The following is an 11,514-nucleotide window of genomic DNA, read 5'->3' on the forward strand; positions in this document are numbered from 1 at the left end:
CCTCCCCCCCCCACCTTGTGGCGACTGCGTCTGCGCTTGGAGCAGCCGGCATCCGGCTTCAGACTTGGTGGCGGTGCCCGAGGCTTCGCGTCAGGTAGGAGATTTGTGGTGCAGGAGGCGCCTGGGAGTCCACGGAGCGAGCCAGAGGTGAAGCCTGGGCAGGCGGAAGGTGGGCAAGGGTGGCCAAAGCAGGAGGGGACCATCTCGCGTATTCTCAGTCCTGCAAATGCTTATGGTCGGCCTTAAAACTTTATATATACATGTATATATATGTATGTATATATAGATATATATACATACATATATATATATATATATATATATATATATATATATATGTATATATATACACATTGGCCACCGCGCTGCGTTAGAAACCAGGTCTTTGGTTCAGGCTCTTGAACCAAGACCCCCACTCCTGGGACGTGGGGCGAGGGAACTAGAACTTCTCCCGCGTTTGTCTCTCAAGAACCGTGTTGTTGGTTGCTTTAATTGCATACGTTTTGATTCCGAATGCCACACCCCCACCCAATGGGGACCCTCGGCTCAGAGAAGTAACAGGGTTTGCCCAGTGCCAGGGATTCCTCTACGATCCGTTGAAGATTTTTTTTTTTTTTTGGCGGGGGGTGGTGGTGGCAGAGGAGAGGTGTGGACCATTCCATTGATGTTGCAGGTATGAGTGTGTACGGGTGGAACTGGAAAAAGAGACTTGGAAGGAATTACCTTATTTCTCTTCTTACGCTTTGTCTTTCATTAACTGCTTGGTGCCCACTGGCTTCTGGCTTTTTTTTTTTTTTAACCATTAATTTCTTTCAGCTGAAATTTTCCCCAGATGTCACAAAGTGCGGTTGAAGGTAGGCTACTGTAAACCCTTTGTCTCGTAGGAAACACATCATCTTGTCCAGGGTTGCACGAAGTAAACTTCAATTGTGCTAGTCACTTTCTCACCAATAAAATAACGTTGAATCATCTCCCATAGTCACAATCTTGCTGGTGTGTTTTGTTGTGTCATTTCAGGACAGCAGAAGATATAGACAGCAGCTGAATGGATGATGAGCCAATATTGTGTACTAATAACTTGTATTCATTGTCTTGAAAGCTTTGCTTATGGTTATCAAAAAGTGAAGTGTCCCTCTCCCTTCGTATCTGCTTAGTACTTTGTAATATATTTTAAATGTTGCTTGGATCAACAGCATTATAGTACTAAAATTGATTCAAGATTTACTAACTGCCAGGTACTGTGTTAAGCACCTTATGTAAATTATCTGTTGGCATTCTCATCTTAATTGCTATAGTTATTAACCCCATTTGACATTTAAGGAAACTGAATCTTAGAGAAATTAAGTTGTTGCCCCATATTGCACAGCAATTGTTACAGAGGCCACAGTTGAACTCATATTTATTGGACTCCAGAGCCTGAGCCCTAACTACAAAGCTCCTAGTTTTATTTTTTCACAAATTGAAAACATCAGCTAAAAAAACCCCTGGAATCCAGAAAATCAAATTACAGCGCATGTGAAAAGCAGTGGAAATCCTAATATTTGCCTTTGATACAATTTTAATAATTTTCAAATGTTTAAGTCATTTTAGATTAGTTTTGGAATCCTTGTTATTTATCTAGCAGCCTTAGGTTGTATGCGTATCCACACCCATCACTACAGTTCAACATTAGTACAAAATGATTTGAGTTTTTGCCTGGGACTTAAGGGAAACTTTGAGACCATGTAGACTCTATAGATAGGTTGGAAACTGTACACCAAAACTTGAACATTTAAAGAAGTATCTTTCACATCATTTTACATACATTATATATAAATTATAAATATAGCATTATATGCTATAATGTACTTGCTTGAGGGAACATGTTTTGAGAGGTAGGACAGTGAACATGCATAACCAGGTGGTGCAGTCAGTTATGCAAATGAGACACAGTGAGGGGAAGCAGTTACTATATTCGCAGATAAAAACTCAGGAATGTAGTCTCATGGTGCTTATCTCTTGGTCTAACTGGCTCAGTAGAAGGTGGGTTTTCTTTGTCAGGAATTAGACTGAAAAGTGCGGCTTTTTTCCCTGTAGACCACCAAATGGCTGTTGAGAACCTTTCCCAGTGCAGTTACAGCTGCTGAATGTTTTTAACCAAATTAAATACCACCAGTCGTGTGCGTGTGTGTGTGTCTGTGTCTGTGTGTCTGTTTGTGTCTCTGTCTCCTGGCCTTTCCTAGTATGCTTTCCCAGGAACTCAACTCTAGATATTTAGCATTTCATTCAACAAATAAACTTGTGTCTCCCCAGGTATTGGTGGCACAATTCTAGAGACTGACAGTTTAGTGAATGTGGTATAGTAATTACCCATTCCTTTGCTTGTACTAGATATTAGATAATGTTGCCTTGTCCTGATCGTGTGTGTGATTATTTTTGTTTGCTGGGGTGGGGAATTTTTGGTCTCTGCATTACTGTAGATTCCCCCGCTCCCCAGCCCCCTGTGAAACTGTTATGGGCTCTCTGGGCTACATTGGATGTGCCAGGAGGTGTCTGAAACCGCAGGATAAAAACAGTTTATATTCTTGGAGCACACATTTTTACTTGAAGTCTCCTTTTGAAAAGTTAGCTTATTTTAGTGTTACATAGTTTAAAGCATATTAAAATAGTTCTGATACCTTATAGATTATAATAGAACTTGCATGAATATTTAAAACTGCAAAGAAATTTCACACTTGTGGTGACTGCTTTAGGAAATATTCCAGACCCTAGCCCAGCAAGGTAGCCTTTATCCCCTCTCTTTTGTCAACTGATGGGCGTTGGTGTCAATTGAGCACCAACAGAAATCCCCTATTTGGAGTTCTGTGAAGAAAACTTCAGTGCAAACAGGTCAATTGTGATACAGCATGACTGTGAGAACAGCATCACTGTGGAACAGCTCCATGGTGTTGCTGCTCAGTTATGAAGTAGTATGGCCCTTCTCTGCTTAGACTGCTCTGCTTTGGCCCAGTGAGACATCTTTGGTGATTCATCTTCCGTGTTTTAGCTCCTGCCCAGGAATGCAGTCTTCAGCCTTTGGGGGAAAGGGAAAGTGCACTCCTAGAAGAGAGCTGGCTTAGATAGACAGAAATCCCTACCCCTGATCCCTGATTGGTCTATCCTCATGCAAATGACTCCAAATCCTCACAGTTTGATTGATCCAAAAGGCACTGTCCTGACTGTCAGACTGGAGTTGCTCTGATTGGTTGGTGAAGATGCTAATGGAGATTTCACTGCATAGCTCCTATTGGATGGGGAAAGTCTCAGTCCTGTTGGTTGAAATGCAATTCCAGGAATTCCTTTATAGAGCAGGACTGGCTGAGATGTCAGGAACACAGTGTAGGCAGGTAGTTTAGTGTAGGAGGCAGGCAGTTCAATGCAGGAGGCAGGCAGTTCAGTGCAGGCATCACAATTAAGTGCAGTTTGTGTGAGAGACCCCTGTGCAGAAATAGCTGCTAGGCTGTTTTGTAAATTTGAGCCCAGTTAGCCACCAGGAGCTCTTCTTGGCAGGTATCTTTGTCAGAGTCCACAGTAGAAGATACTTCAGTGAAAAGCTCTGTCTCATGACATTTTGCTGTTTTTATTTTTGCTAAAGCACTTAGCATTTTATAATCAGTTCCCATTGTATCCCTTTTTCTTTACAGAATGTATGCATTCATAAGGCAGAAGAAACATAGGGTATTTGCTCATAGCACAGTGCCTGGTTCATGTGTAGTCAGTGAATGGAGGTCATGGTGGGGGTAACTGGCATGGGGATATCAACAACAAAAGCATACCAATAAATTTAAATTTCTAAAACTGTAAGTAACTATGATAAAATACAGTTAAAAGAGATAGGTCAAGATTTTGTGAGGTGGATATTTTGAGTTGGATTTTGAATTCCAGAGTGATTTGGCATAGACAGCTAGTAGTGAAGAAGTGAAAGTAAAACATAGACGTAGGCTTTGTTTGTCTAAAAGAAGAAGGTAGCTTGTTTGTTTGTTTGTTTCTTTCTTTCTTTCCTTCCTTCCTTCCTTCCTTCCTTCCTTCCTTCCTTCCTTCCTTCCTTCCTTCCTTCCTTCCTTCCTTCCTTCCTTTCTTTCTTTTGTTTTGTTAGGGATCTTAGTTTTGTAGGCGTTCAAACTTCCTATAAAGCCAAATGTCAATTCAGTGAGCTTTGTTGAACACATCTGTTTTAAGAAGTTTGTTTCTGATGCTAAGTCTGACAGAAAAAGAGGAGAAATATAAGGCTAGGTCTCACCTCAGAGGCCCAGAAATACAGTGACTTCAGCCTTATTTGTTAGGTTTTTTTTTGTTATCATTATTAGCCATCATCTTTTGCATTCTGTGCTAAATAAATGGAATAAATAATTTCAGTAGAGGTTGCAATTTAGGGAGAACGAATTGAATTATTGATTTTACTATTGTAAACACAGAGATTGGGACTAGTGATACTTTTGATAATAAATACTAAATAGAATGGAGGTAAACTAATTATCATTAAATGTGGAGATTGAAAAGAGACATTATTCATAGCATTTATAGCATCGATCTATTTTCATTTATCAAACATTGTGAACTAGGCATTTTCTGTAAGGTCTTTACATTAAATATTTAGTTGAATTTTATCTTTTACTTAAGTTGCTCTCTTTTTGTTTTATTAGTTAAACCAGAGGATTCACCATCGCTTCTATGGCTGCCTCACAAACTTCGCAAACTGTTGCATCTCACGTTCCTTTTGCAGATTTGTGTTCAACTTTAGAACGAATACAGAGAAGCAAAGGACGTGCAGACAAAATCAGACACTTCAGGGAATTTTTAGATTCTTGGAGAAGATTTCACAGTGCCCTCCATAAGAACCAAAAAGATGTCACAGACTCTTTTTATCCAGCAATGAGACTTATTCTTCCTCAGCTAGAAAGAGAGAGAATGGCGTATGGAATCAAAGAAACTATGCTTGCCAAGCTTTATATTGAATTGCTCAATTTACCTAGAGAAGGAAAAGATGCTCTTAAACTTTTAAATTATAGGACACCTACTGGAACTCGTGGAGATGCTGGAGACTTTGCAATGATTGCATACTTTGTATTGAAACCAAGATGTTTACAGAAAGGAAGTTTAACCATACAACAAGTAAATGACATTTTAGACTCAATTGCCAGCAATAATTCTGCCAAAAGAAAGGACTCAGTAAAGAAGAGTCTTCTTCAGCTTATAACTCAGAGTTCGGCACTTGAACAAAAGTGGCTTATACGCATGATTGTAAAGGACTTAAAGCTTGGTTTTAGTCACCAAATTATATTTTCTGTTTTTCATAATGATGCTATTGAGTTGCATAATGTCACCACAGACTTGGAAAAAGTCTGCAGGCAACTGCATGATCCTTCAGTAGGACTCACTGACATTTCTATCACTTTATTCTCTCCCTTTAAACCAATGCTTGCTGCAATAGCAGATATTGAGCGAATTGAAAAGGACATGAAAAATCAGAGTTTCTACATCGAAACCAAGCTAGATGGTGAGCGTATGCAAATGCACAAAGATGGGGATGTGTATGAATACTTCTCCCGAAACGGATATAAATACACAGAACAGTTCGGTGCCTTTCCACAAGAAGGTTCTCTTACGCCATTCATTCATAAGGCATTCAAAACAGATGTACAAATGTGTATCCTTGATGGTGAGATGATGGCCTATAATCCTAATACACAAACTTTTATGCAGAAGGGGAACAAGTTTGATATTAAAAGAATGGTAGAAGATTCTGATCTGCAAACTTGTTACTGTGTTTTTGATGTGTTGATGGTCAATAATAAAAAACTGGGACGTGAGACCCTGAGAACAAGGTATGAAATTCTTAGTAATATTTTTACACCAATACCAGGTAGAATAGAAATAGTGCAAAAAACACAAGCTCATACTAAGAACGAAGTAATTGATGCTCTGAATGAAGCAATAGATAACAGAGAAGAGGGAATCATGGTTAAACATCCTCTATCCATTTATAAGCCAGACAAAAGAGGTGAAGGATGGTTAAAAATTAAACCAGAGTATGTAAATGGACTGATGGATGAATTGGACATCATAATTGTCGGGGGCTATTGGGGTAAAGGTTCTCGGGGTGGAATGATGTCTCATTTTTTGTGTGCTGTAGCGGAGAAACCCCCTTCTAGTGAAAAACCTTCAGTGTTTCATACTCTCTGTCGTGTTGGCTCGGGTTACACCATGAAAGAACTGTATGATCTGGGTTTAAAACTGGCCAAACATTGGAAGCCTTTTCATAAAAAAGCTCCACCAAGTAGCATTTTATGTGGAACAGAAAAGCCAGAAGTGTACATAGAACCTTGTAATTCTGTCATTGTTCAGATTAAAGCATCAGAGATTGTCCCCAGTGAAATGTATAGAACTGGCTGCACTTTGCGTTTTCCACGAATTGAAAAGATAAGAGAAGACAAAGAGTGGCATGAATGCATGACTCTCGATGACTTAGAACAACTTCGAGGGAAAGCATCTGGAAAGCTTGCATCTAAACACCTTTATGTAGGTGGTGATGATGAACCACAAGAAAAAAAGCGGAAAGCTGCCCCAAAGTTTAAGAAAGTTATTGGAATTATCGAGCACTTAAAAGCACCTAACCTTTCTAACATAAACAAAGTTTCCAATACATTTGAAGATGTGGAGTTTTGTGTTATGAATGGAATAGACAGCCATCCGAAGCCTGATCTGGAGAACAGAATTGCAGAACTTGGTGGTTACATAGTACAAAATCCCGGCCCAGACACATACTGTGTTATTGCAGGGTCTGAGAACATCAGAGTGAAAAACATAATTTCATCAAATAAACATGATGTCGTTAAGCCTGAGTGGCTGTTAGAGTGTTTTAAGACCAAAAGCTGTGTGCCATGGCAGCCTCGCTTTATGATTCACATGTGCCCATCAACAAAACAACATTTTGCCCGTGAATATGATTGTTATGGCGATAGTTATTTTATTGATACAGATTTGAACCAACTGAAGGAAGTGTTTTCAGGAATTAAAAATGCTGATGAACAGACTCCTGAAGAAATGGCTCCGGTGATTGCTGATTTAGAACATCGATATTCCTGGGACAACTCTCCGCTCAGTATGTTTCGACACCACACCATTTATTTGGACTTGTATACTGTTATTAATGACTTGAGTAGCAAAATTGAGGGAACACGATTAGCTATCACAGCCTTAGAGCTTCGATTTCATGGAGCAAAAGTGGTTTCTTGTTTAGCTGAGGGAGTGTCTCATGTAATCATTGGGGAGGATCATAGTCGTGTTGTAGATTTTAAAGCTTTTCGAAGAACTCTTAAGAGAAAGTTTAAAATTCTGCAAGAAGGTTGGGTAACTGATTCAATAGACAAATGTGTATTACAGGAGGAATGTCAATATTTGCTTTAAAGCTTGCTTTTCCAGTGAGGAAAGCCTCTGATGTGGCTGACTTCTTGCAATAATAGTAATGATAAAATACTAAACTACATTTTATGTTTATCTCTTAAAATCTGCTTAAACAGTATTGGTAGATATAGGAAAACAATAATTTTAACTTTTGAGATAGAAAACACAATGGCCCAAAGCCAAGAAAGAAGCCATTCTTTTAGCAGTGCAGTATTTGATGATTTTTGTAATTAAGATGAAATAAACAGTTTGAAGAACAGTTTCTATGATATCCCCATAGAAATCTAGAATTTGGACTCAGATATTAATAAAATACATGTATAAGCTTTTAAAGTCATAGTATTGACCCAAACAGGATTTTCTAAAATCAAATCAAAATTTTAATAAGTTTTTATCTAATAAAAGCATTGTAAGAAAAAAGAATTGTTACAATTTGGCTTCTAAAAACAGGTCTTTTAAATGGAAAACAAATTCTTTTCAATATGAAATGTAAACAAGTTTATTTTTTAATGTTAAGGTCAAGCTCATGAATAAGACCTTGTTAATGAGGAATGAGACTTAATGGTATAAATACTTAAAATTAGATCAGTTTGATTAAAAAAAACAAACAAAAAACGTTGAGATTTTAAAAGTGCTTGGCCCACATTTAACTTTTTTCTAAAGACAGTGTTTTTATGTGAATTTGTACTCTAGAATAAGTGATGTCCACAGAGTAATTTTTCTAGCTATAATCCATTGAATAGTTGTCAAATGGCATACGTGTTATAACTTTCATTATAGAGAAATAAATTGCTTTGACTTTTAATATAACTTATTTATCCTAAGGTTATTTAAAGTCAGTGTGTATAGTATATATTGTGTTTGGATTTATATACTGAATTTTGGAATGCAGCCTATACATTTTGAAAAATATGCTTTCATGACACCATTGAAATACTTGGAATTTGGTACTTTGGAAATTGTATCTAGGTTAGTTGTAAGTAATCAGAAATGTTATCCAAACAGTGGGACAAATTAATGTAATTTTGTTATTTTTCTTAATTTAAATAAAATATTTAATAATGCTTTTGAAATAATTGCATACGATATTTTAAAAAATAATAATAGTTATTTCAATCAGATTTCATGGTATCGATATAATTTTTGATTAATTCAAATCAGGTTCCTACTTAAGATCATTTGTATATTTTTATAATGTCTTTTGAGAAAAATTACAAAATAAATTTAAATGTAGTGGCGAAAAACAGTGCATAATTTTACCACCAAAGATAACATTTACTATTTTAGGTTATCAATGGTAAGGAAAATGTAAAGTACAAAACACACTTACATTACAGTGTAACAAATAAGTATAAAACAAACCGAAATGCTTTATTTGATTAGCTTTTCTCACTTAATGAATTGTGAGACTATATACAGGTCACTAAAATATACCTACATCATTCTTAATTGCTGCACAATACTCCATTGAATGTACTGTAGTGTATCCAGCTAGCCCATTGTTTAACTTTTAGGTTGTTTCATCATGCCACCTCTTCCTACCTTCTCTTTCCCTACTGAGCATTTGTAGTAAATCTTTTACATAGTCTGTGTCCACTATTCCTATTCATTTCTTATAATTCCTAGAAATGGAATTATTCAAAGTTACGTATTTTCCAGTGGCTTAATATGCATTGCAAAATCATGGCAAAACTGCCTCTAGATTTTTCTCATCTCTAAATGTTGGAGAGGTCAGTTTCTTTGTAGTGGACCTATTCTCTGTTTTTATTCACTCCATAGATATTCTCTTCCTGTCCCATGGCTTTAAATATGCTGATAATTCCCACTATTTTTTAGCCCTGATTTCTTTGATGAATTCCATTTCATCTCCATATGAAGTCTGAAGGCCCTCTTAAGTTTAAGTGTCTAACCATAGCCATTCTTTTTAAAATTCATATTATTAAAAGCATTAATATTGATTTTTATAGAAGAATTTTAAATGCAAAAGAGAGAATCGTATAATAAGCCTGCATGTGCACATCACCCAGTCTCAACAATTATCAATGATAAGTCTTTTTGCATATTTACCGACATCTGGATTATTTTGAAGTAATCTTACATCACATAATTTCATCTACAAATATTCCCCATAGAACTCTTGATGTCTCAAACAAACTTATGGTGCAGTGTTCCCCTCCTCATTAAGTGGTGCATTCTATTCACCCGGCTGCTCTAGCCACAAGCCATAGAGTCCTTGATGCCATCTGTTCTCATACTTCTAGTACACAGCAAATCTTGTTGGATACAGCTTCTAAATACATTCTGAATATGACCTCTCGCCACTCTTTCCAATAACCATGGTTTCCATCCCTACTACTCATGGGACTAGAGCCTCTTAACAGGTCTTCCTCTTTTTTCTCATACTTCACTACTGTCTGTGCTCCACAACAAAATTTTTACTTTTAAAGCTGCAAGTCATGTGACTCCTAGTCAAAGTCACATCCGCATCATTCATAACTTCCAAAGTCTTTAACATGGACTGTTGGACATGATCCCACATCATCTGTTAGCTCTCTGACTTCATTTCCTACCAGTGACCTCTCTTTCCCTTGCTCACCATACTGTAGTCAAACTGGTCTGCTTATTTTTCCTTTGAACCTTGTTCAGGTCTTTCCTCATACTTTCCTTCACCCCCATCCCCACTTTATTTTCTACCATTCGAATATAAACTCTGAATGAAGACATTTGTTATACTTTGTTCACTGTTGTAATATTTATGAAATAAAAATCCTTTAAAGAGGACTGAAACACCTATTCTGCTTTTACTCTCTGAGGCCATGATTTCTTGCAAGAAAACAAGATGAAATTTTAACTGTTCAAGAACTCCGCCGGCCTTTTCTGCATCCCTATGACTTACAACTGTCCTGAAAGAGCATTCATTTCTTTAGGATGATAGTATCTTCTTGAAAAGTCAGGTGTCTAGACTAGCTGCTTTATACGCATGTGCTTTGCCTGAAATTGAGATAACAAGGTTGTTTTGGATCTTTGAAATCTTCACTTTTGGGAGATAGGTTGAGTTTAGCTTTAAAACAGCTAATACGGAATTCTTTCAGCACTAGAACTATTATGTAAACAACTGCTACCATTCACCTTCAAACAATGTATAATACCTGTAAATTCTTACTCTCTGATAATCCTTTGGGTAAAAAACTGAATAAGGCAGTCTGTACTCAAAGAACTCAACAGTATACTGGAAGAAAGATAATTGAATAGAAAAGATGTGTTATCTTAGTTAAGGGAATAATGGATTGCCCCAAAAGCCATATGGTACAGAAAAAAAAGAGTAAAAGCTTTAGAATCAAGTCATCCTGGCTCTCAATCCCAGTTATAACTGATTATCGGTATTATTCTGAGCAAATCACAACCTCTTGGAACTTTAGTTTATAAACTTTCGAATGGAAACAACACCTATGTCACTCAGGATATTTGAGGACAGAATGACAGCACCCAGCATACCGGAAGAGCTCTCTAGCTTTTATCTGCTGTTTTTACGTAGGCCTCTCTTATGGGGTTAATAAGTGAGTGGATTCTAGAAAGATAATGTAGAATTTCCTCAGTCATAGTAGTATAGAAGGTGTTTCCTGGCAGAGGGGAGATTATAAATGAAGACATGGAAAGCACAAAAGTGTGGAGGGATACAATAATTCAGATGTAGTTGTGTGTGAGAGAGAGAGGTAAATAGGTTAGGATAGACTTTAAAAGATCTTAAATGCCACTGTGGGGACAAAGCCCCAAAAAGCAGTTTCCAGGCTCTCGGCCTCACATAGAAAGGTGCTGGCTTGGGTAGTAAATGGCCATCAACTGTGATCAGATGGCCAGCAGCTGTGGCTAGTTGGCCGTCAGCTGTAACCCATAAGCCATTGGCCTCTAATATACTTGCTTTGGCTATGCTAGCAGAAAACAACGGGGGCTAGCAAGAGCGGATTGCAGAGAGGCGGATGCCGCTGGTGAGAATATAGTGGTATGACTCCCCTACCTATGGCTCTGTGTGTGTTCCTTTTTGGCCTCACCATGTCCTGCGTTCTTATGTGGGGAGCGGGACCAGAGACCCCG

The 11,514-nt window shown here is 37.6% G+C and overlaps 1 protein-coding gene across 3 annotated transcripts; it reads left to right on the forward strand.

The window, feature by feature from the left end:
* Window positions 1-17: 17 nt before the first annotated feature.
* On the forward strand, window positions 18-10,200 carry LIG4 (DNA ligase 4). 3 transcript variants are annotated; one of them, XM_081046371.1, is made up of 2 exons: window positions 18-147; window positions 4,662-10,200. In XM_081046371.1, the coding sequence occupies exon 2, from the start codon at window positions 4,690-4,692 to the stop codon at window positions 7,423-7,425; it is 2,736 nt and encodes a 911-aa protein (XP_080902497.1). In that variant the 5' UTR covers window positions 18-147; window positions 4,662-4,689; the 3' UTR covers window positions 7,426-10,200. The 3 variants fall into 3 exon arrangements, with proteins under 3 accessions (XP_080902497.1, XP_080902496.1, XP_080902498.1); XM_081046370.1 differs by having other exon boundaries at window positions 18-94; XM_081046372.1 differs by having other exon boundaries at window positions 61-169.
* The last annotated feature ends 1,314 nt before the right edge of the window (window positions 10,201-11,514 follow it).

Source organism: Rhinolophus hipposideros (assembly GCF_964194185.1).
Source record: "Rhinolophus hipposideros genome assembly, chromosome: 4".
In the NCBI taxonomy this organism is placed as follows: domain Eukaryota; kingdom Metazoa; phylum Chordata; class Mammalia; order Chiroptera; family Rhinolophidae; genus Rhinolophus; species Rhinolophus hipposideros.

What these genes read in the sequence shown, in the direction of transcription:
- LIG4 (XM_081046371.1), top strand. Translation starts at nt 4,690, where the DNA reads ATGGCTGCCTCACAAACTTCGCAAACTGTTGCATCTCACGTTCCTTTT.